The sequence below is a fragment of the Miscanthus floridulus genome, chromosome 6 (genome assembly GCF_019320115.1).
Source record: "Miscanthus floridulus cultivar M001 chromosome 6, ASM1932011v1, whole genome shotgun sequence".
In the NCBI taxonomy this organism is placed as follows: Eukaryota; Viridiplantae; Streptophyta; class Magnoliopsida; order Poales; family Poaceae; genus Miscanthus; species Miscanthus floridulus.
In genome coordinates, this window is record NC_089585.1 from 138,809,921 (window position 1) to 138,835,099 (window position 25,179).

At 46.9% G+C, this 25,179-nt stretch overlaps 2 protein-coding genes across 2 annotated transcripts; both read left to right on the top strand.

Moving 5' to 3' along the window:
- The first annotated feature begins 2,781 nt into the window (after positions 1-2,781).
- LOC136457114 (probable glucuronosyltransferase Os01g0926700) lies at positions 2,782-6,382 on the top strand. Its single transcript, XM_066457160.1, has 4 exons — positions 2,782-3,291; positions 4,013-4,401; positions 4,818-5,059; positions 5,183-6,382. The coding sequence occupies exons 1-4, from the start codon at positions 3,177-3,179 to the stop codon at positions 5,694-5,696; spliced, it is 1,260 nt and encodes a 419-aa protein (XP_066313257.1). The 5' UTR covers positions 2,782-3,176; the 3' UTR covers positions 5,697-6,382.
- A 2,155-nt stretch (positions 6,383-8,537) lies between these two features.
- On the top strand, positions 8,538-15,282 carry LOC136457115 (probable glucuronosyltransferase Os01g0926600). Its single transcript, XM_066457161.1, has 4 exons — positions 8,538-8,924; positions 13,487-13,875; positions 14,038-14,279; positions 14,368-15,282. Exons 1-4 carry the CDS (start codon positions 8,834-8,836, stop codon positions 14,879-14,881), a joined length of 1,236 nt encoding a protein of 411 aa, XP_066313258.1. The 5' UTR covers positions 8,538-8,833; the 3' UTR covers positions 14,882-15,282.
- Positions 15,283-25,179: the final 9,897 nt, after the last annotated feature.

The window sequence follows — 25,179 nt, forward strand, 5'->3', positions numbered from 1 at the left end:
CGATGAACTCGAGGAGATCCTCTGGCAGGCCGGTTCTCCAGTCAGCAAGAGGTATGGACCTTCTCTTGGGATTGGGAGGCTGAGCCATGGAAGACAGATGACATCAACTATGGTTCACGTAAAAAATTATGTCTGGTGTCTACTGTCGCGATGGACCATGGATTGGGGAACGGGGATATGGGGAAATGATTCAAAATGAATAGACCAAGGGCAATTTCAGTAAGAAACAGCAAGCGAGGACGATGGAACACGTGAGCGTGAAACCAAATGAAAGGAGAAAAAAGTTATCCCTTTTGCAAATGCAAAGAGGGGAAGTAATGAAATGTAGGCAGATTTGGCAAGGTTCTCAGAAATGCAAAGATGATCCTTTTGTCTTAATTCTCTTTCCTTCTGTGTTAATTATCTTTCCTTTCGCTCGTTGCCATGTATGCCGGTGCATGCAAACATGCAATATGTATATGGATAGCACAATGATTTTCTACTTTTTATTTTGCCGTGATTCCTCTATCACATGGCATGCAATATTCAATCAAGTAGCATGCAGGAGATGTCGTGGGATCATAGGCGTGGGCAGACGGACGAACCAAAACAAATGCCGCATCAAAAAATATCCACACTTTATTTTTTTTACTTGTAGGAGATTACATGAACAGATTTCCTACCGTCAGCCTCCTAATTTGGTCATCAGAGACAAGACAGACAAACCAATACTCCCTCCGTACTCAAAAATAAAATCGTTTTGAACAGTGACACGGTCTCTAAAGCCTAACTTTAACTATTTATTTTTATAAAGATATTTATCAAAAAGTGATATATGTAAATTTTTGTGAAAGTATTTTTCAAGATAAACCTGTACATATGATTTTCACATTTCCAAACTCAACAACTTAAAAGTTATTCATGACTTATATTCCTAATGTTTGACCCTAGCCTTGTCCAAAACAACTTCATTTTTGAGTACGTAGGGAATATGCAAAACATTTGCTCCAAAAAAAAAAACCAATATGCAAAACAAAGATGCTACTGTAGACTAAGCCAGTCCAGTTTCCAACGGCGTGCAACAGGAATACAGTAGTGATGTGGAGTGCTTTTTTTTTTCTCGTGTTCCTTGTGACAATTCGGAGCAATTAACTAACAAAGGGAGATTATTAAGAGCAACTAACAAAAGAAGAGGACGCTTCCCTTCCCTACGAGCAAGGGAATCTCATCATCGTGCTGCCACTGCCACTGTCACGCTGTTGACGAGCAGCGCCGGATTGCTTGCAGTTGCAGTACGACTTTCTGGACCGGCCTGCTGGGACCGGGTTTCATCCCGCTTCCGATTTCCGAATAAGGGGTGTTTGATCCGGATATTAATAAAAAAATTTTACATAATCTGTCAGCATTTCGCGAGATAAATTTTTTAAGACTAATTAGTTTGTCATTAGCACATGTTTACTGTAGTGACCATCGCTAAATCATGAACTAATTAGACTTAAAAGATTCGTCTCGCAAATTAGTCGCAAACTATGCAATTAGTTTCGTAATTAGTCTATATTTAATACTCCATGCATGCGTTTAAACACCCGATAGAACAGAGACTAAAATTTAGGAGGGACAACCAAACACCCCTGATAATCGAACCCTAGTACACTATGATAAACGTGTACCAAACCCATGGCCCGGATAGTCGTAGCAGCAGCTTGCTAATCCCTTTCAGCAAATCCGCTATGAGTTGCTCAAAAAAAGAAAGAAAGCAAATCCGCTATGCCATCAACGTTCGTTCCACAAGCACCCAATGTTCTTTTTCTTGCTTTTGTTGTCAGTTTAATAATTTTTGTAAACAAAAAGTTATTTATTTTGTTAATTAAACGAAAAGAAGGAGAGCATTAAGCGGCATTCTGCTTTGGCTGCAACTATCATCACCGAAGAAAAGGAAACCCTCTCACGAGTCATGCTGAGCCATGAGCCCATGACAGTGCTCCATCATGCATGCATGCCCCATGTGCAAGGGAACAGTCGCAGTCAACGCGTGTTTAGTTTCTACCCTAAAATTCCAAAAAGTGCTACAGTACCTATCACATCGAATCTTGCGATATGTGCATAGAGCATTAAATATAGACGAAAAAAATTAATTGCATAGTTTGGTTGAAAATTGCGAGACGACGTTTTGAGCCTAATTAGTTTATGATTGAACACTATTTATCAAATAAAAATGAAAGTGCTACCATAACCCAAATTCCAACTTTGAGCCAACTAAACATGCGCTCAGCATTGCACATTTCTTCCAAGAGAAAAAAAATAAAACATTGCTTGGAAGTTGGAACAGTGGTGAAAAGGAACCGAAAATGACTGCAGAAGCAGCAGGAGTGTTAAACACCGTGGCGACAAGGATGCAAGGAGGAGGTGAGTTTTGACAGGATAAAAAAATCAGGGGCCCGTGGTGCAATAGCAATAGCAATAGCAATGCAATTCTCTCTTGACGAAATGAAGAAATCAGGGTCTGCCAGACGTTTTTGTTAATTAAGGCACGAGACAAGTGAGAGGTCCAGTCCAAGTTTGGTGAAATCAGGACGGTAGGGAGAGGGAAGAAAAGGAAAGAAACCTGACATCTGATGCGGGGGCAAGCCCCTCACCAAACCTCCATTCATGGAGCACAATTACATTAGTTATTAGCCTATTAGGGGAGGACTACAGCTCATCATTGGTGCGTGGAAAAAGATTAGGAAAGCAGGAGGAAAAGGGGAGATGCATTCGTACTCCTATATAGCAATATCATACTACAGCAAAAGAAGAATCAGCCGCGGACAGCCTTCCTAACCCTCCTTTCTCGCTCATCCCTTTCTTCCTTCCAAGTGGTATTAGAACCCGGCCTATTTCTCCGTCCTCCTGAAGCTGTGCTGTGCTGTGCGTGTGTGCGCGCGCGTTGGAGGAAGGAGGAAGGAAGCCTAGGAAAGCCACCGCTCACCTTCTCGCTCCCCACCAAACGCCGCTTGGTAGGAGAAGAATTGGCCGAAAAGCTTCCCGTTGGCCGGGATCTCTTCTTCTTTAATTACCCCCCTGGGGGATTGCCTGGCTCATTAGACCAGACCAGACAGGGAGACAGAGAGGGTTGGGGGGAGGAGAGTAGAGACAGACAACGGGTGCTCGCTGGGAAGAGGAAGAGGCTCGTGGGGAGGGGAGGGGTCCAGAAGAAGATGAGGCGGTGGGTCTTGGCCATCGCCATTCTTGCCGCTGCTTCGGCGGCGGCGCTCTTCTTTGGGGCTGAGGCCCAGGCGGTCCAGCAGGGCCACCAGACAGAGAGGATCTCAGGTGAGAGATGATGGACATGGACCTCTCTTTCCCTTGCGTTGGTTTCCATCTTGATTTCTGATTTTGATAGGCACATTCTTGTCAGTTTGTAGAGCTCAAGCTGCTTAGTCTGTCTAGTTGGGTGTTTGTTGTGCATTTGCTAGTAATAATTTGGTAAAGCAAGAATTTTGGCGTCGATTAGTGTGGCAGTTGACCTGTCAGGCCTCTGAATCCTGAATTCATTGAAGTTCGATCCTGATTTCGTATGCTAATAAGTTACAGATAAACTGAATGCAGGTTTATCCTGCGGTGTTCTATTCATAGCAATTTGATCCGGTTCTCACGAAATTTAGCAGAAAACAGTTTTTTTTTACATGCTGCTGAGCTGCTCCTTGAATCCGTCGTGGAAAATGTAGAATGCAATATGATGCTTATTTCCTACAATTTCTATACCTCTTTCATGGTGTTCTGTTGGTAGTTCGTCAAGCTTGGACAAATAGAATCCTACTCAGTCACTGAGCAATAACGGACTCATGATGGCAGTTATGATTTATTCAGTTTAGCATAGGTGCAAAAATTCATTTTACACCTATAAAGCTTACTAGTACCTGGCACACTTTCATTCTATCATTCTACTTTTATGATCCTGTGATCCCTAGCATGGTTCTAACTTCTAAGACCAAGTATATTCTTTTCCCTACCTTTGTGCAAAGCCGTAATGCTGTGGCCAATAAAAATGCAGGAAGTGCTGGTGACGTGTTAGAAGATAACCCTGTTGGGAGGCTCAAGGTTTACGTCTATGATCTCCCCAGTAAATACAACAAGAAGCTGCTGAAGAAGGATCCTAGGTGCCTGAACCACATGTTTGCTGTGGAGATCTTCATGCACCGGTTCTTGTTGTCAAGCGCTGTCAGGACTTTTAATCCTGAGGAAGCAGATTGGTTCTACACGCCCGTATACACCACATGTGATCTGACTCCTTCGGGTCTTCCCCTTCCCTTCAAATCTCCTCGCATGATGCGCAGCGCAATTGAGCTGATTGCCACGAACTGGCCTTACTGGAACAGATCAGAGGGTGCAGATCATTTCTTTGTCACACCACATGACTTTGGTGCTTGCTTCCATTATCAGGTACAAAAACCAGTACATGAAGTAGCTGCAGCGTGCATTTATTTATTCTTCCACTAATAAAGATTAGATGCTAAGCAATAATAGACAAGTACTGAATACCAGCATTTGAAACAACTGGGGCATATCTAATTGCGTCACAGAACATGGGGCATTGTGGGCATCAAGATTCTTGTTTCACTATGAATGAACTACTCTGACTAAACTAATTCAGATCCACATGTTCTTTGTCTCTTGTTGAAGAAACATGTCTCATGCTGTAAAATTTGCTAGTTGTCATACTGATATCCAGATTCATGGTTATTACCTAACTGCCTAATAGAAATGACAACTTGCTAAACTTCCAGTTGGCACCTTTCGTTACTGGCTGTTCCAACATCTCAATATTTCTGTAACACAAGCGCTTCAAAATTTTTCAGGAAGAGAAAGCAATTGGACGGGGAATCCTTCCCTTGCTTCAGCGTGCTACACTGGTTCAGACCTTTGGACAGAAGAACCATGTCTGCCTGAAGGACGGGTCCATCACAATCCCACCATTTGCACCTCCCCAGAAAATGCAGGCTCACCTTATCCCCGCAGACACCCCTCGGTCCATTTTCGTGTACTTCCGTGGTCTGTTCTATGACACCAGCAATGATCCTGAGGGTGGTTACTATGCGAGGTAAATCATCTATCTGTTTGCAAGTGATGCAGCTTCCCTCAATGTCTGCCTCTTTTTTCCCCAGTCAGTCATTGCAATACGGCGTCCTGGGTCTGATCTCTGATCATTCTGCATGTTCTACAGAGGTGCTCGTGCATCAGTCTGGGAGAACTTCAAGAACAACCCGCTCTTTGACATCTCAACTGATCACCCACCGACTTACTACGAAGATATGCAGCGTTCGGTGTTCTGCTTGTGCCCATTGGGCTGGGCTCCGTGGAGTCCCAGGCTGGTGGAAGCCGTGGTTTTCGGCTGCATCCCGGTGATCATCGCTGACGACATTGTCCTGCCATTCGCGGACGCCATCCCGTGGGAGGAGATCGGTGTGTTTGTCGCCGAGGAGGATGTCCCGAAGCTGGACAGCATCCTGACGTCCATCCCAACAGATGTTATACTGAGGAAGCAGCGTCTCCTTGCAAACCCGTCGATGAAGCAGGCCATGCTGTTCCCCCAGCCTGCTCAGGCGGGAGATGCGTTCCACCAGATCCTGAATGGGCTCGCGCGTAAGCTCCCGCACGGTGACAGCGTCTTCTTGAAGCCCGGGGAGAGGGCCCTGAACTGGACCGCAGGACCGCCAGGCGACCTGAAGCCTTGGTAGCATCTGCTTGCCATATTACTAGAACTTTTTTTGGGGGAAAAAAAGCAAGATTGAGGACATGGTGATATACATACGTGCGCCTTTAAGTTACCATGGCTGCATAGTGCTGATCATAAACCAAATGTACATTTTTGTATGTTCTTTCTTCTTTCCCTATATATAGCTGCTATACCACATATCTTCATTTCTCTCTTTTTTTTGCTCCTTTCACTAGGTGATGAGAATGTCAGCCTTGTCAATCATGTGGATACCATAGTCGAAATCTACAACATTTTACTCACTCTGAATGTCTGAACTCATTCTCATTATCCTCCTGATCGAGCTGACAATTGCCATATATACTGCACATGGACCGACAACGTGTTTGTGCTGCAAGACTTAGTTTCCTTCGCTTCCCTTTCATCATCTAATGCAAAGGTGAAACTACTTTTTGAAGCAAGATCATTGGGAAGCCTGTCTGATTTGCTGATGGCTGATGACTTCTCAGGGCAGCATGTCGCTGCAGTCTTTGTCTGAATGTTGCTGAGTTCCCAAGGAAGTTGTGACGTGAGCACAGTAACCTAAAGAAAGGTTGTTGGTTGTTAGTATAATATAAGTAGTGGGTGCTAGAAGGGTTAGAAATGGAGTCAACATCAGCACGTTCCCTCTTTTTCCGCCGATGAGGTGTATGAGCTAGTCATTTTCTTAACTTGTATAGGTTGTACTATGATTTGGGAAGGTTCCTGACATGGTACCTTGACCAATAATTTATCCTACAGTTAAGTATTATCAGTTGGTCTGTAGAAACTCTAATACTGTAATATCAAAATATGTGTGAAAACTGAAATAGGAATATACTGGTAAAACTTTGATGCATATAATTTGACAGTACTTGTTGGTTGGTCAATACTTACTTGACCCTAACACTAGTTGTTGTGAAAAGAAAAGGAGTAGCTAGAATGATTGAGCCATTAGCCATTGTTTGTACCCTCCACCTGCATGCAGTTGAGATGTCTGCGAACGAAACAGAAATCATGGTGCAGAAATCGTAAACATGCATGGTTTGTCTATTCGGTTTAGGCGGCAATGGTTTGTAACCGCAGCGCATAAAGTTCAGTCTTGACTCGGTATGCGCAGGACACTACGCAGAAAATGCTTTTCAGGCGCAATGGCACTAGGCGGCGGCGAGCCGGCGACAGAAGCAATTCGGCAGGCCGTGATGAATGATTATAGCAAGGTCGACGATCAGCAATTGGAGAAGAAGACGAGATGGATCGGAGCACCTAACCTAAACGACGGCACTGGGCGGATGAGGCGGCGAAATGGCGGAGGTCAAGCAGGCCAGATTAGGCCACAGGGGAGAAGGAGAACAGGAAGATGAATAGATGATGATGATGATGATGCATGAATTGTACTATTGTGCCGAAGCAACACGCAAAGAAAAGAAGGTGCGGCGGCAGGCGGGAGCATGTCTGCATATCGTGCGAGTAGGTCACAGCTGCAGTGCTGCACCGACAGTTCTTAACAGTGGCACGAGGCAGCTACTACGAGTAGTTATTGGTCCTGGTACCAAAGAAGGACGACAGGAAACGAAAGGAAGAAAGGGATGAGTTGGGTATTTGGACGGACGCCCTAAAATTTCTGTCACATCGAATATTTAATATATGAAGTATTAAACATAGACTAATTACAAAATTAATTGTGCAACGTGTGATTAATTTACGAGATGAATCTTTTAAGCCTAATTAGTCCATGATTTGACAATGCGGTGCTACAGTAAACATGTGTTAATGACGGATTAATTAGGCTTAAAAATTCTACTCGCAAATTAGTCTTCATCTGTGTAATTGATTTTATAATTAATCTATATTTAATATTTTTTATTAGTATCTAAATATTCGATATGACATAAATTTTAAAAGCCACTAAACAACCAAACACCCCCATTATAGAATAGCAGCAGCAGCTAGCTAGTGATATGATAATAACCCCCGTTCCGGCCTGGCCTGATCGACGATCGCTCCGTTTCATCAGCTCGCTAACCTCATTCACCCTGTGCCGCCAAAATAATTGCTTGGACGCCATCTTATTCATACGGGTGCCGCGAGCTTTTCACTAGAAATTCACCTTGTATGTGTATGTAGTTCATCAAGATCCAGCCATAATCTTAGCAATTCGATAACGATGAAGACCTCTTTTTCAGAAACGATAGTAATGACGCTGATCAGACAACTCTGACAAAATAAAAAGCACCCTCAAAATTCCATAAAACTCCATGGATTCTTTTGGCCCATAGATAGACCCATCTGAACACTGAGTGACAGGCAGTAGTGAGTGACATGTCAAAATGGCGCGGGGCGTGTTCAGATATTAATTAAAAAAACTAAATATATAGATAGAGATTAATTTATTGGATGAATCTATTAAGTCTAATTAATATATTTTTAGCAAATATTTACTGTAGCACCACATCATCAAATCATGAACTAATTAGGCTTAATAAATTCATTTCGTAAATTAGTCTCGATCTGTTCATTTAGTTTTATAATTAATCTATATTTAATACTTTAAATTCATATCAAATATTCGAGAAGACATAGACTAAAATTTAGCCCGTGAACCCAAATATTCGGAAAATATATGGCATGTTCGCTGGTTAGTTTCTGAGCTGATTTAGACTAGCTGATGTTGATTTACTGTGAAAAAAAATACTATTAATTGATTGATTTGGGTTGGCTGAAACCAACCCAAACCAGACTGAATTTTAGTGCGTGAACCCAATCACCCTTGTGCTAGCGTGTGCTCTCTCGACTCGATGAGGGCAACCTGGCACCCACCACCTCGTCGCTGCCTGCTGTCCTCTCCCCTCCACCGACAGCTCGTCACTGACGGCGACGGCCCGCAAGCCACCGCCATCATCGCCACACCTGTGCCATCCGCCTCCCTTTTGACTCCTCGGCTCGGTACTCTCGTCACTCGTCACCACCTCACTGTCCGGGTGTCCCTGTCCCTGCCTTCACAGCAGCATCAATCAATCCCACGAGCTTCCTGCTGCTTCCACGGTCGGTTGCCCCAATCCTCTGAAGTCTGAAGCCAGCCTCGCCTCGATCTCCCCGTTCCTCGTGCGCCGACGGAGGGTGGCGGGCGAGGGGCGACTAATGGGGATGAGGCCCGCGCTCGCCGTCTTGCTTCTCGTCTGCTCTGGCGCCGTCGCTGTCGCCAGGGCGCAGGACACCGAGCGGATCGAAGGTACGCCGCCCGCAGCCCGGGCCTCGCCTCGCTCGCTCTCCTTCCCCTTTCCTCTTGCTTGCGCCACTCAGATTACGCATTGCCTCGCTCCCCCTCCTGCCTCTCGACGCGCGCCGGTGGATGGAAATGGATCTGCTGTTGCGATTGGAATCCTGTGAAGCAGCAGCCTTGGCCACACGAGCGGGCGGGCGCAGATCTGCCGTTGGATCAGCTCCTGGCTCAGGCGGTTCTACGCTTTCCTTCGCCTAGTCCATGATTCCTTCCTTGTCAGTTCTGCTCACTGTGCACGATGAAATCCCATCCCCCGGCTGGGCAGTTGACACAATTGACAATTGAATGTGCTTCAAGACCCTCAGGTCAACTTAGTGACTTCTCTGCATACTGCATTGCGTGCTCTCAAATTATGTGCATCTGAGCAATGGTTAATATAAATCCTGCCTTGCCTATGCTGCCTCAGCGGCTGAGTGCCGGTGTCTTGAGTAAACACCAACGAGTAAATTTGTATATTGCGCGTCTGGCTCGGATGGTGTGTTGAGAAGACACAAGGGTTATACTGGTTCGGGCCGAATTTTCCTACGTCTAGTTTCGGGCTGCTCGTGTTACCAGCACTGAGTTTGTAGTAGGGGGTTACAAACTGGCGAGAGAGCGAGGTGGCTCCCAAGTCTTTGTGGTTCGATTGCTCGGTGTTTGATACGGTGCGATGAACCGATGCTGTGTGATGCACTTGTTCGATCATCAGTCCTGGGGTGGGACGCCCTGCTTTCCCTTTTATGGGCCAAGGGAAAGCAGTGGTTACAGCCGAAGGGAAGAGGAAAAAAGAAAGAGAAATAAGGCTCCCGGAGATGAGCCGTCCTCCTCTTCGCGTGGGTCCTGCTGACCCTGTAGATCGTGGTGGCAGTGGCGTCGCATCGGGGTCCTATTGGCCGCTGCAGCATGCGTGCGGGAGTCGTGCGTCGTTCTTGTCTTCCGTCCCATCCGAGCGGACGGAATGGTCAAAAGGGTCCTCTGACAGAGGCCATAGGGGGGCTGGCGGTATAGTATCAGCCAACTGACGCCGGTTGACTGATGTTGGACGGTGGTCTGACAGGGAGTTGGCAGCACAGTGCCGGCCTGTTGACGCGGTGGGCGACGTGAGTCTCCCAGCATGGCCTGATGCGACCGTCAGTTGCATCAGGATGCGTCCGAGACGTGCTCCCGGGCGTGCGCCTCCATGCCCTAGTGGTTGAAGCGGTTCAGGTCCCACCCTAGGGCCACTACTTTTGTCCGATAGCAAATCCGACCCCAAGGAACGGACGAGGCGGAAATCTCGCCCTGGGGGCCGGGCGAGACGGAATCCGACCCTCGGGGGTCAGGTGAGGCGGAGCCCTCCCCGTGGGACCGGACGAGTCAGAGCCCACGCCTTGGGGTCGGACGAAGCGGAAACCTCGTCTCGTCCTCGAAGTCGGACTAGGACGCAGTTGCGTCCTTAATCATCGGATGAGCTGACGTGACGCTCATTAATCTTTTGGCTCGGATACCCGGGTATAGATATCCGAAAGTAGCCCCCGAGCCTTTGGAGGAGTGAGACACTCTTGCAAAGGCTTTTTGCGATTTTTCGCTCCTGTGGCCGTTGTGCCGTGGAGGCGGGTCGTTTATTGGAACTTCAACGTTTTTCCCCTTGGTTCGTTCTACCGCGTAGGATAATCGAGTAGGATTTAGGCACCCAACCTCCATGTGGGGGACTGGCCAAGGCTGCGGAGACGCGCCGTGTAGACATAGGCGCCCAGCCCCTGAGGAGGAGACGCGCTGGTAATCCGTTTTCCACTGGGTGCGCGCGAGCGCACCTGGTGGGTGTAGCCCCCGAGCCTTTGGAGTAGTGAGACACTTCTGCAAAGGCTTTTTGCGATCCGTTGCTTGAGGGCGCACGGGGTACTGTTCGTTATTATCGCTTTGCAAGATAGCGAGCTGCGTATGACACTCGTCGTTTGTCTGCAACCGCGGGTTTGGTCTCTTTGTGATGCCGAGCCCCCGAGCCTCCGCGCGTAGCAGGGGTCCAGTCAAGGGGTTGGTTCGTCTTGTGATCGTAACCCCTCATGAAGTACACGAGGCGCTGTACCTTGAGGGTGTGTCCCTCTTCACCCCGTTCCACAACCAAGGCGGCGCTGACCACCTGAGTCGTAGCTGCGACATAGAGTAGGAGCGGCTCTCCCTCAGCCCGCGGGACCAGGATCGGGGCCTTCGTCAGGAGCACGTTGAGCTTGTCAAGCGCCTGGCCGGAGCATCTCCGTAACGACGCGCAGTCCCTCGTACGGTGGGGAGAGCTTGTGGCGGTCCTTGCATACTTGGCCGAGCGAAGGAGGGCGACGTCGCGCGCTTCGTCTAGCTGGGCTCCGTCCTATGCTTCCCCTTGTTAGAACTTCCGGACAAGAACCGCTTCAAAAGAACGCAGTCCTTGTACATGTGCTTGACGGGGAAAGCATGGTTCAGGCATGACCCTTCAAGCAGCTTCTCGAAGTGGCTCGGGGTGCCCTCCGCGGGTTTCCGCCCCCCCCCCCCCCATGCGGTCGGCGTTGGCCACTAGCGAGCTCCCGCGCCGCCGCTTGTTCTTCCTTTTGTTGGGAGGCTTGGAGGCGCCTTCGTCGGCGTCCTCTTCCTGCTTTGCGTTGCCCTTGAGGGTGTGTCGGCTAAAGGCCTAAAGTCCCGTCAAGTCGGGGCTCAGGCTTCGGTCCTCACAGCCGTCATAGCATCTGCCACGACGTCGATGGTAGCCGTGGCTAGCCCCCTCCTTCGCATCGCCGCAGGCACGCCTGCAGGCGTCGAGGGTGTCGCGGGCGTCGCGGTGGAGGCCGAGACGTTCATGCACCGGAACCGCGGTGCGCGGCCCGCCGCCCTGTTGGGCCTGATGGACCGGTACATCCTCGTCAGGTTGTTCTGAGGGTGCGTCGCGTCTGCGAGCGTCGAGGGTGTCGCGCGTTGTGGTAGAGCTCGAGACGCTCGTGCACCGAAATCGTGGTGCGCGGCCTTCCGTAGTTGAAGCTAAGGAGCTGGTTGCTTCCGGGGATGCGGACCTCCGTTGTAGGCCGTTGCAGCTCCTCGGGCGCCTCGGCGATTGCGTCGAGGCCGATGAAGAGAAGGGGTTGTGTGGCAGCGGAAGACCGCACCAACTCCCCCCCCCCCCCCCCTCCGTCGTAATGACGAAAGTCCAGGTTCCCGAAACGCACGCGCGCCCCCGGGACCCAGTTGACGTTGCGATTAGCCATCCGAGGCCTAGTATAGATGTCGAGACGCGCAAAAAACTCCCCTACCTGGCGCGCCAACTGTCGGTGTTTTGAGTAAACACCAACGAGTAAATTTGTATATTGCGCGTCTGGCTCGGATGGTGTGCTAAGAAGACACAAGGGTACTGGTTCGGGCCGAATATCCCTATGTCCAGTTTTGGGCTGCTCGTGTTACCAGCACTGAGTTTGTAGTAGGGGGTTATAAACTGGTGAGAGAGGGAGGAGCTCCCAAGTCTCTGTGGTTCAATTGTTCGATGCTTCTACTGCTCGATCTATCGGTCCGAGACATGCTCCGGGGCGTTCGTCTCCATGCCGTAGTGGTTGAAGCGGTTCGTGTCCCACCCTGGGGCCACTGCTTTTGTCCGCTAGCAAATCCGACCCCCAGGGAATGGACGAGGCGGAAATCTCGCCCTGGGGGCCGGGCGAGACGGAATCCGACCCTCGGGGGTCAGGCGAGGCGGAGCCCTCCCCGTTGGACCGGATGAGTCGGAGCCCACGCCTAAGCGGAAACCTCGTCCTCGGAGTTGGACGAGGCGTGCCCCGGCCCCTAGGGGTCGGACGAAGCGGAAACCTCGTACTCGGAGTGGGACGAGGCGTGGCCCGGCCCCTGGGGGTCGGACGAGGCGGAAACCTCGTACTCGGAGTTGGACGAGGTCGCAGTTGCGTTCTTAACCATCGGATGAGCCGACGTGACGCTCATTAATCCTTTGGCTCGGATACTCGGGTATAGATATCCGACAGTGAGCTTCACTGTCGCTGCACAAGTGTATTTCGATTCTTTTCCAAGTATATATGGCCAGACCCAAGGCCATGTCAAGTAGACGTAGCAAACTTTAAGCAAGGACACCTCTAGCAGTAGAAACTAGTACAGATTACTAGATTAGCAAACTTAACTGAATGTTTAATAGCTACTCCCTCCGGTCAGCAAAAGATGACATTTCAGACAGCGAAACTGATATACAAGCAAGTCAAAAATCATGTCTGGAACCTCAACTTTAGTTGACCGGAGGTAGTACAACATGAATTATCTATTCTTTTGGGTTGGAGGTCACTAATAAAAAACACTGACCTTCTTGACTTTATAAAACAATATAGCTACATCCTATTAAAATTAATTCTGCTTACCAGTAGTAAACTTTGGGTTGTAAAGCTCATTGAAATTCATAGCAAACTGTATGCTGTGGCTACTGGTTAGTATAGCTTCAACTATGCATCGCAGCGAAAGTGTAATGGCTTTGAGATTAGGATTGTGGTGTTACAGTTCAGAATTCTCACATTTTCTTTGCGATCCTGATTAAATTTCAGGAAGCGCTGGTGATGTGCTCGAAGATGATCCCGTTGGGAGGCTCAAGGTGTATGTCTACGAGTTGCCGACCAAGTACAACAAGAAGATGGTGGCTAAAGATTCTCGGTGTCTCAGCCACATGTTTGCTGCAGAGATCTTTATGCACCGCTTCCTATTGTCTAGTGCGATCCGGACTTTAAATCCAGAAGAAGCTGATTGGTTCTATACTCCAGTATACACCACATGTGATCTCACACCATGGGGCCATCCCTTGCCCTTCAAGTCTCCACGAATAATGAGAAGCGCGATTCAGTTCATTTCCAATCGATGGCCGTACTGGAACAGGACAGAGGGAGCAGATCACTTCTTTGTTGTGCCACATGACTTTGGTGCATGCTTCCATTATCAGGTGAGCTTTAGAGCCATAATAAACCATGAATCCTCAGATGTATTGCCAATGCAATGTGGGATGACCAAATGAACCTAGCCTGGAAACTCATAAAATGGAATTTGAACTCATTTCCCAATGCATAACTTTCTACCCTTATATTCGTAAATACCCATTGTTCAGGAAGAGAAGGCTATCGAGCGAGGAGTCCTTCCATTGCTTCGCCGTGCTACATTGGTCCAGACTTTTGGGCAGAAAGATCATGTCTGCCTAAAGGAAGGCTCCATCACCATCCCACCATATGCTCCTCCTCAGAAGATGAAAACCCACCTTGTTCCCCCAGGGACCCCTAGGTCGATCTTTGTATATTTCCGTGGTTTATTCTATGACACTGCAAATGATCCTGAGGGTGGTTACTATGCAAGGTACACACCTTAATTACACACCCTAACAAGAAGACTTAATGAACCATTGAATCAAAGAGTCCTGATGTACCTACCGTGTGCAATGCAGGGGCGCCCGTGCATCGGTATGGGAGAACTTCAAGAACAACCCGCTCTTCGACATCTCAACAGACCACCCACCCACCTACTATGAGGACATGCAGCGTGCCGTCTTCTGCCTGTGCCCACTGGGCTGGGCCCCATGGAGCCCCCGTTTGGTGGAGGCGGTGGTGTTCGGCTGCATCCCGGTGATCATCGCTGACGACATTGTCCTTCCCTTTGCGGACGCAATCCCGTGGGAGGAGATTGGTGTCTTTGTGGCTGAGGACGACGTCCCGAAGCTGGACACCATCCTGACATCCATACCGATGGAGGTGATCCTCCGGAAGCAGAGGCTCCTCGCGAATCCATCCATGAAGCAGGCCATGCTGTTCCCACAGCCCGTCCAGCCTGGGGACGCCTTCCACCAGATCCTGAACGGGCTGGCGCGGAAGCTGCCGCACGGCGAGGGCGTGTTCCTGAAGCCTGGGCAGAAGGTGCTGAACTGGACCGAGGCCCCTCGTGGCGACCTGAAGCCGTGGTAGGTGTAGTGGCATGTTACCATCAGCACGGCTGCTGTTCTTGTGTACACGGCACAGCACAACCAGATGGGAGGCTGATCGACGACGACGACGAGTACTCCCATAGTCCCATGCCATTGATGTAAATGTAAAGCATCTTCCGGCCCACCAGGACCTTTGCTTCTTTTTGAGGCGATGTGTCTGCTTTGCCTGTGTGACAGTGTCTGTTTTGACCTTTATTTTAGCGTTAGCCTATTTATAGATCGCAGATCATGTAATGTATGGCTGTTGTATTATATTAAGTTATATACAGTTGATGGGGGGAGAAAATAAGGTTAACTTAACCCCAATCCATGTAACTGCTAACGGTGACGTGTTTCAGTCCTGAATGTTAAATGAAAATTGTACCATGTCTGTTCTTGGTGTGGTAGCAAGCAAAGGATTTCGCCGAGATGTTTGGGATTGGTAAGAGAAATGAGCATAAATCAAGTCTCCTACCAATCCTCCATAGATCAAAATCCAGTATATAGATGTTTGGGCAAAAGTGGCATGAACATGCACGATTGTCCCGAGGATTGTAGTGACAGTGAGAAGGATTCGTGCATTAGGGCCGTCGGCTCTGTTAGTTTTGCTGAAATTTAGCTTATGCTGATTTGTTGTGAGAGAAAAGCACTGTTCGTTCGTTAAAAGTACTGCTGAAGTAGTTCAAACGTTCATCTTGACGAATTTTGGCTTATAACAACTTCGGCCAAATTTGGAACTCTAATCCCTCTGAAATCCTAGACTTTTTCTCGGGGGTAATCCATAGAGTTAACATCTTAGTTCTTTATAAGGGGATTTCCACCCCTGGTTTTTGCTCTCCCTTGTTTCAAAGTAAGTGGGCATTTATCTATAACTATAACCAGAGGATTCAATTCTCCTAGTTCAAAGTTCTAAAACGGCGATGGTATGAAGGCCGAGGGGCAGACCTAGGTTATGTCGAGTGATGGCACATGCCGCCACTCAAAATTTATGAGGTCCTCGCATATCATCAAATACAAGCTTGACTTGATAATTATATTCAGTGTGGTTCTAATCGTTTTTTTTTCTCTAGATCCGCCCCTGGTACTTCCATTTTCTCGGTATAGGAGTGAGGAAGCAAGAAGCCCTCTCGCCATCCACAGCTTATCAAGATGGGGTACAGGATAATAGTGAAGTAAGACTAAATGAAATCAGTGCAACAAAAGCGGGGATAACTCAGTTGGGACTGCGTTATACTGAAGATCTGAAGGTCGCGTGTCCGATCCACGCTCACCGCAGCTTTTTTTTTTTATTTACCCATTTTGTCTTTCAGTACGTGCACTCTTTTTTGTGCCATTTTTTTCCTCATTCACCCATTTTATTGTCTTTCTCTTTTGCACTCATTTTGTCTCTCAGTACGTGCACTCTTTTTTGTGCCATTTTTTTCTCATTCGCCCATTTTATTGTCTTTCAGTGCACTCTTGTTTGTGTCATTTCCTTTAGCTTGTGTTTTTGGTTGTAACAAGGCTAGACGAATCTAAGGCCAATTGATTCTAAATCAGTTCAAGACTTGCAAAGCCTCTCATGTTATGTTCTTGACTAATCCCAGTTCTAGTCTTGACGAAATCAATGAAGTGTGACCTATCACAAAAAGGATCATGTTGGAATAGTTTGTGCAACTCGTCAATTGCTACGATGTTTGCTCACCCTTGCCTAATTTATACAAATGGCTAGGAATAAATTGTTAGTTGATCTCTACCAATAGGCCCAACGGCCTATTGGGCCCTTATCTCGGCTCCCTGATCGGGGGAGCCCAACCCTAATCCGGTTGGTGGGCCCCTGTCGCACAACACACATAAAAGGAAGGTGGAGGTGAGGGCTCGGACTATGAGGTTCACTGGAGCCGCCACACCCACCTACAGAAACCCTAATACCGATCTAAAGCCGTGCTGCCAGCGACGGGATGGCCCACCGACTTCGTCTCTGCCTCGCCCCTGTGAGTCACCACCGGCCACTGGACCTCGCCACCGAGCCGGAGTTGCCTCGACACCGGCGTCCGCGAGGTCACAGCGCAACCGCGCACGGCGAATGGAATGTTACCCGGAGGCTACGGGTTACACACAGAGAGGCACCAATCCTACGATTCCTAACAATGGTATCAGAGCCAGTTACAAGTGTGTAACCCTAACCGGGTAAAAGAAGAAAGAAAATCCACCGCCACTGCACGGGGGGAAAGATGGCCGCACCGCTGTTCTACACCGGCGCACGGCAAGAACAGAAAAGAACCGAACACTCCCTAACCCTAACCCTAATTGGGTTAAAGGAAGGGGGAAAAGAAAGGTTTCGGCCTTAAGACGAACAGAGCCGAACCCTAAATCCAAAAGAGAAAAGAAATAAAAGAAAAGAAAGGAAATTCAAAAGAAGAGAAAAGAACAGGGGTCGGCACACAAACCCTAACCCCAATCGGTCAAACAAAGAAAAGAAAACAAGATCCATTCGGATCAGAGAACAGAGAGGGCTCTCGGCACTTCGAGCCGAACCCTAACCCAAGAAATGACCGTGGGAAAGGGGCCTATCTCGAAGATCTTGAATCAAAACCGAATCGGTTCAACGGAACCCTAACTCTAACTCGCAACGAGGAAGGGGAAGAAGGGAAGAGATTCGGATGAACTCCGAAAAGGAAAAGAAATCAAAAGAAAACAGAAAGACTAACCCCCTCATCCCAATCGGAATCAAACCCTAAAAAGAAAAGAAACCCTAACCCTAACCCCATTCCCCACATCAGTTCGGATGAGAAGAACCAAATCGAAAAGAAATAGGGAAATAAGAAAGGGAAGGGAGAAGAAACCCACCCGAACCGGCCCTTGGCCGGCGCGGGAGAAGAAAGGCCGAACCGGGGCTGCTGCTCGCCGGGCTCGGCAAACGAGGGCACCGCGGCCAGGCCGCTCGACGGCGGCGTGCTCACCCGTCGGGGAGCACGCGCGCCGGCGAGGGGGCCGGCGACGGCGCCGTGGCTCGCTGCTCCACCTCGGTCACTCGCTCGGTTGTCATCGCTGCGGCTGAGAGAGGAGTGGAGAGCGGCGAAGAGAGAAAGAAGAGAGAGAGAGAGAGCGGCGAAGAAAGAATGAGTTAGGGTTTTGGAGGGCGCGGCCGCGGGGGGTTTTGTTCGCCCTATCCGCGCGCGCGACCGTCCGATCAGACAGACGGCGTAGATTCACCGGGCCGGCTTTCAGCCCAGGCGGGTGCGCGCGCCAGGCCGAATTCCCGGCCCAGGCCCAGGTTGCGGCCTGGGCGTGGGGGAGCGCGCGGGAAAGGGCGCAAACGGCTGTGGACCGTGTGCCGTTTCTGATGCTATGGGCCGAAACAGTAAACCATGAGCCCAGTTTCGTTTTTCTTTTTCCTAGAAAATTGAAAAATGCAAATTGGCTCAAAAGAAAAATAGAAAAAGTATTTTTTACCTTTGAGTAAAATTCAAGAAAAAGAGAGTTTTTCCACAGTCAAAGAAAAGTTGCTTATACTCCAGTTATTTTAAACCAATGTGGTATTTAATTGGAGAAAAAGAGATTTTTCCGCTGCTAAAGAAAACGTTGATTCTCCAGTTATTTTGAACCAATGTGGTATTTAATTGGAGAGAAAAAGAGATTTGACATGATTATGATATTGTTATTTTCTGACCAACGTTGATAATAACAATATCGTAATGTTAATGATTTATGCATTAATTCTACTTCTGCCCAACGGTGATGTAGAATTAGTGTATAAGAACATATGTTAATTTTAATGATTTATGCATTAATTCTACTTCTGCCCAACGGTGATGTATAATTAATGTGTAAGAACAGTTGTGAAAGTTAAAGATTTATGCATTAATTCTATTTCTGCCCAACGGTGATATAGAATTAGTGTATAAGAATAATTGTATGTTTTGATTTTGACCAACGTTGGAATTAAGGCATACAAATGATGTTATTTCTATGTTAAGAAAAGTTTTAACCTGGTTTTCCATCTTGTTTGAGGTGGACTGGGTAGTCACCTCACCGTGTTCCACTGAGTTTGTGGCATCGGTGAGGGAGACAAAAGTGAATGATGCCATTTGGGCAACTAAAGAGAGGGATTTTGAATCCCAAAAGATATCCTATGACTCCTTGGGCATAGGAAATGAATCACTGCCAACAAGAAAAAGTTTGGCTGTGATAAAAAACATGATTAAACCTGCAATTGTAGGCTAAATCCCAGAGTGTGACACGGTCACCGAGTACCTCGATAGAATAAAGAGTCAGTTCACTGGCTCTTCAAAGACATGCTACTCAGCTGAAGTGGTGGCATAAGAGAGCTCACGATGCGTTATCGAAATTATGGCAATGTCGTTTAGGCCATATTTCGAGGGGGAGAATAAAAAGAAAAGTTAAGAATGATATTCTTCCTCCATTAGAGCTCTCAGATTTAGAACAATGCAGAGAATGCATAAAAGAAAAAGTATGTAAAGAAGCGTAGGAATTTTATAGATTATTCACACAGACATCTGTGATCAGCTTTCCTGTAAAGAGTGTGGATGGTTATGATTCGTTCATAACATTCACAGATGATTACTCTTATTATGACTATATTTATCCAATCAAAGAAAGAAAAGATGTATTGGATAAATTTAAGATATTAAAGATTAAAGACAGTCAGGTCTGACCGTGGTGGAGTACTACGGTCGGCATACCCTAAAAGAATGGTATAGTAGCCCAGTATTCTATACCAGGCGAACCTCAGCAGAATAAAGTAGCTAAAAGAATCAATCGTACCCTGATGGATATAGTGGACAGTATGATAAGTTACTCCACCTTATAGTTGAGCCTGTGGATGGAGGCGTTAAAACCTCCATTCATATTCTCAATAGAGTATCAAGAAAGTCGGTGCTTAAAACACTGTATGAGTTGTGGACAGAAAGAACACCCTCACTAAACCACTTGCGTGTGTGTGGGAGAGCCCTGCTGAGGCTAAAGTATTTAACCCAAACATTGAGAAGTTAGATCCCAAAACAGTAAGGTGCTATTTCATTGGCAACACAGAAAAGTCAAAAGGTTTTCGTTTTCCACTGTCCAGAGAGACATACAAAGTTTGTGGAAACGAGACACGCGGTTTTCCTAGAGGATGAAAAGATGAGGGGGAGCATGGTAGCTCGAGAAATTGACCTTGAAGTGAAGCGGGTGTAAGCATCCACTCCAATGATTCATGAGCCATTTTTCTCACTACCTGCTGTAGCTGCACCGATAGTGCTAGATACTATGGTGCTAGCACCTGTTGTTATCCCACCTGTGGCAACAATAAATGACGATAAGGAACCTATTCTTCAGGATTCTATAGAACCTATTGCCACACATGAGGGGGAGCAACAACAGCCTCAAAATAGAAGATGTGCCGAATGTGAAGGCCCCTTATAGGTCTCAAAAGAGTTAGAAAATCAGCTATTCCTGCTGATTATGAAGTGTACAACACTAAAGAATTTCAAATGGAGGATGATCCCGCCTCGTTTGAAGAAGCCATGAGTAGTGATCAGTCATCAAAGTGGCTTGAGGCCATGGAAGATGAAATGAAATCATTGAATGCTAATAAAGTTTGGGACTTGGAAATAATTCCTAAAAGAGTCAAAACAGTAGGCTATAAATGGGTCTACAAGATTAAACATGACTCTCAAGGGAATATAGAGAGATATAAAGCTCGACTTGTGGCAAAAGGTTTTGTGCAAAGAGAAGGGATTGATTACAATGAGACATTTTCTCCAGTCTCATGTAAAGTTTCCTTCAGAATCATAATGACATTAGTGGCACATTACGATTGAAAATTACATCAGATGGATGTAAAGACGGCATTTCTCAACGAAGACTTGGAGGAAAATGTTTACATGGCACAACCGAAAGGTTTTGTCATAGAAGGAAAAGAACGAATGGGATGCCGCCATAAAGGAATCCATTTATGGATTAAAGCAAGCTTCAAGACAATGGTACTTGAAGTTTGATCAGGCAATAAAGAATTTTGGGTTTAAAGAGAATATAGAGGACAATTATGTCTATACAAAGTAAAGAGAATGTAGAGGATAATTGTGTCTATGCAAAGTTTAAGATTGGGAAGTTTATCTTCCTTGTCCTGTATGTAGATGATATCTTACTTGTTAGTAGTGATGTCAGTCTACTACTGGAGACAAAGAAATTTGATATGAAAGATCTTGATGAAGCCTCGTTCATTCTAGGGATCGAGATTCACCGAGATAGAAGAAAAGGGTATAAGGACTGTCACAAAAGGCATACATAGAAAAGATCTTAAAGAAATTCAGTATGCAGAAATGTAGTCCCTCACCTGCTCCTATAGTCAAGGGCGATAGATATGGAGATTTTCAATGCCCCAGGAACCAATATGAGCTCAATCGATAAAGTAAAAGTGGTTCCATATGCTTCAGCTGTCGGAAGCTTGCAACATGCTCAAGTATGTACACGCCCTGACTTGGCATTTGTTACCGGGTTTTACTTGGCAGATTCCAGAGCAATTCTGGAATAGAACACTGAAATTAGTAAAGAAAGTCTTGCATTATTTGCAAGGAATGAAAGGCCTTATGATGACGTATAGAAGATCTGATTGACTCCACATGGTGGGATATTCAGATTCTGATTATGCGAGAGTGAATGCATATCCAGACGTGGATTTTCTATCATCTCGCAAAGGGGAGCTATTTCATGGAAAAGCTCAAAGCAAACTGTCACTACATCGTCCACAATGTATGACGGTTTGTAGCGTGTTATGAGGCAACGGGCAGGTGAACTAACTAACAAAATTCATACCCGGTTTGAAGGTGGTTGACGACATCTATAGACCACTTAAAGTAATACTGCGATTATAATCTGGCAGTACAGTATGCTCACAACATAAGTCAAGTGGTGCTGCCAAACACATTGACATAGAGTGTTATGTTGTGAAAGATTAAGTCCGGGATCAAGTCATAAGTCTTGAGCATATAAGAACAGAAAGGATGCTCGCGGATCCGCTTACAAAAGGCTTACCACCCAACATGTTCAGAGGACATGGTGTTCAGAGAACATGTAGCTAGCTTGGGTTTAAGGGAAAGCCTAAAATATTCCTGGACAAAAGAAGGCCCAAAGATAAGTATCTATTTCAGAACAGAGTAGTGAGTTGTAGCTGTTAAGTCTATCGGCAATGGACCGTGACGATGAGACATGCTCTATAAGCTAATCTGTAATGGAATGAACAAAAGCAAATGATATGAAAGTGAAAGATGGAATGAGATCAAGGGGGAGAATGTTAGTTGATCTCTACCAATAGGCCCAACGGCCTATTGGGCCCTTATCTCGGCTCCCTGATCGGGGGAGCCCAACCCTAATCCGGTTGGTGGGCCCCTGTCGCACAACACACATAAAAGGAAGGTGGAGGTGAGGGCTCGGACTATGAGGTTCACTGGAGCCGCCACACCCACCTACAGAAACCCTAATACCGATCTAAAGCCGTGCTGCCAGCGACGGGATGGCCCACCGACTTCGCCTCTGCCTCGCCCCTGTGAGTCACCACCGGCCACTGGACCTCGCCACCGAGCCGGAGTTGCCTCGACACCGGCGTCCGCGAGGTCACAGCGCAACCGCGCACGGCGAATGGAATGTTACCCGGAGGCTACGGGTTACACACAGAGAGGTACACATCCATCGATCCTAACATAAATGACATGTTTAGCATACTGTTTGTGAGTTGAAATTACTTGTTAAACTAGGGATTGTCAAATAGAGTCTAAGGGTTTGTTTGAATAGAATAAATTTTGGAGTTTTGAAATTGCAGTGTTTATAAAACCATAATTTTGTAGAGTTTTGGAAACGCCATCGAGACTCTTTTTTTTCTTGGTAGAGCACAACACAACATGCATACTCCTATCATGGCGCGCAATGCACGTACACCTCGTTCTTGTTGCGCGGCTTTCTTCTCCAGATGCACTCTCCCTTTGTTTGCATCTCTTGAGTTCTCCTATAAGAACAAAATCGTGGATTGGTGTAGTATCAGACGAAGAATCACTACCGAAATTATATCCAGTGCCAGGAGCAAACTCATCATCATCTACTTGCTTTTGTTGGATGAAATTCCCCACATCGGGACAATTGTTGAACCAGAGCGTTTGAATGCCTAGACCAGGACTCATGGACGACTCAAGATGTAAAAGTAGAGTTATGATTGATCTTAATATAAGGTTTTGTAAGATCCGATTAGAATGAAAAACTATGGCAAGATTAGAAACAAAAATAAGTATGATTCGATCAAGAATAAGTTTGGCTGTTCATTCTATCATTGTATTACTATTACTATATGCTATTATCTTAGGGATAACATACATTCAAATTTAAAATAGATTGCCTGTTCGTTTGTTAGTTTCGGTCAGGACTTATCAGCCATGGTACGGTATTTTTTTCTCACAACAAACCAGCACCAGCCGGGCTTATCAGCCCAAAATCCATCCAGCGAGCATACTAGCTATGTAAGTATAGAACAGTAGCATGCATGTTTTTCATAGTTTGAGATATGGATATGATAACTTCATATCCCACCTAGGTGGTTGGGTATGGGTGTGAAATCTCTCAATACGATTCCTGTATAAAGCGGTTTAACGGATAGGGCCACGTCGTCTGTTAACCGCTAACCGTTGGATCGGACGGGACAAAGATCTGGACCGTCTGATGTGGGTTGGTTCGGGTCTGCTACCCGCTTCGCCGTCATCCCTGCCCATCGCGAACCTTCGCGGGCCTCACGTGACTCCGCCCGCTCCCCTTCGCATCCCCCTCCTTCCCCCATCGCGGGCGAGCCAAACTCGGCCGTGGCTGCGGGCCACCGGGCTCTCGTCAAGCGTCACGGTCCCGCACCTCCATCGAAGAGCGCTGCCTGCTGGGCTTCACCGCCCCAATCGGGCGCGCGCCGCCGCGGCCGGCGCGAGCCGCGTGCCTCTTCCGCGGATAGTGCCGGACGGGATCCATCTCAGCTCCGTGGCCTCCGCGCCGTCGTGCCCTTCCGTACGCACCCGATTTAAGAAGTCATCGTCCACCCGCAAGCACTCCCGCCGTCAGCCCTCCAGTAAGCTGCATCTCTGCCACAACTGTGGCTGCTCGTGATTTTTCATGGAAGGGCTACTACCCTACAAAATCCACACGGAGGCAGGCCATACTCAGAGCCAGCCGTCGCATGGTCGCCTGTGAAGCTTCTCGTCCCTGCTCCAATCAGGCAGTATCGTTGCTGGCCGCCGGAGAAGCAGTGCTGGAGCGGCCATCCAAGCCTCTCCGTGCTTCAAAGAGGTGAATAGTACAAGCTAGATAATTCAGTGTGTATGTACTTGTTCATACAAGAAATTGTAAAATCCATAGGAAAAAAATGCATCCCTAAATTCTGAAACTGACGGTGTACATTTTCTATCTATCGGTATCAGGATTATGCCAAACACATTTGGCATTATGGCTTATTTCCTAATAATTACTTACGGTTTTAAGATATATTAATTCCTCTCTACATAGCAGTCCTGCTCACACAATAGCTAACATGTTTCAGATTACACTTAATAAAGAGCTTACCCCTAATTAGATCAGATTACGATAAATCTGAGACAACAGCTTTAGTTGGCCACAAATTTACTTCCATTGTCAAAGTTTTGTGAAAGCAAGAGCATAACATAAAAGGGTCTTTTATTTGAGGTCCTAATGATAATTGATAAAAAAGGAAGACAACCAGCTATACCAACCTTAAAAAAGAACAAGTTTGCTATCGTTTCGAGATCAATATCTGAAATGAAACTCACAACATAAAACTCAGCAATATATCCAATAGCTCTCTTGCTGACAATCTCCTGGATTGTGTATTTAGGAAAGAAGTTAATAAAGACCCCATTCTATATAGATGGATAACGAGGATTAAGGCTTCTCCCTTGGCTCTCTGTCCTTGCGTTGCTATGACAACTATTAGTGCATATCCTGATACGATGATGAACAGGAACCAGTGCATTTCTATGACATCTACATCTATTTATGTATATAGTGATACACTCATCCTTCGTTCAGTGCTCATAATCAATACACTCAGGAAATCAGATGGATTGCATCTCCAAAAATGATAAGCCTTGGTAGTCTGCATGTTATGGACTTATGGAGTGCTGTTCTTCCCTGAATTAAAGTTGTCATAGTAAGTGTTTTTTGCCAAGTTAAGAGAGAAAATTATGCCTCTTCGCACGGTGTGACCTCTTCTGAACTGAAGTTCGGTTGATCTAGATACTGCCCCGTGTTGTCTAGAGCCACGGTGTTACCATC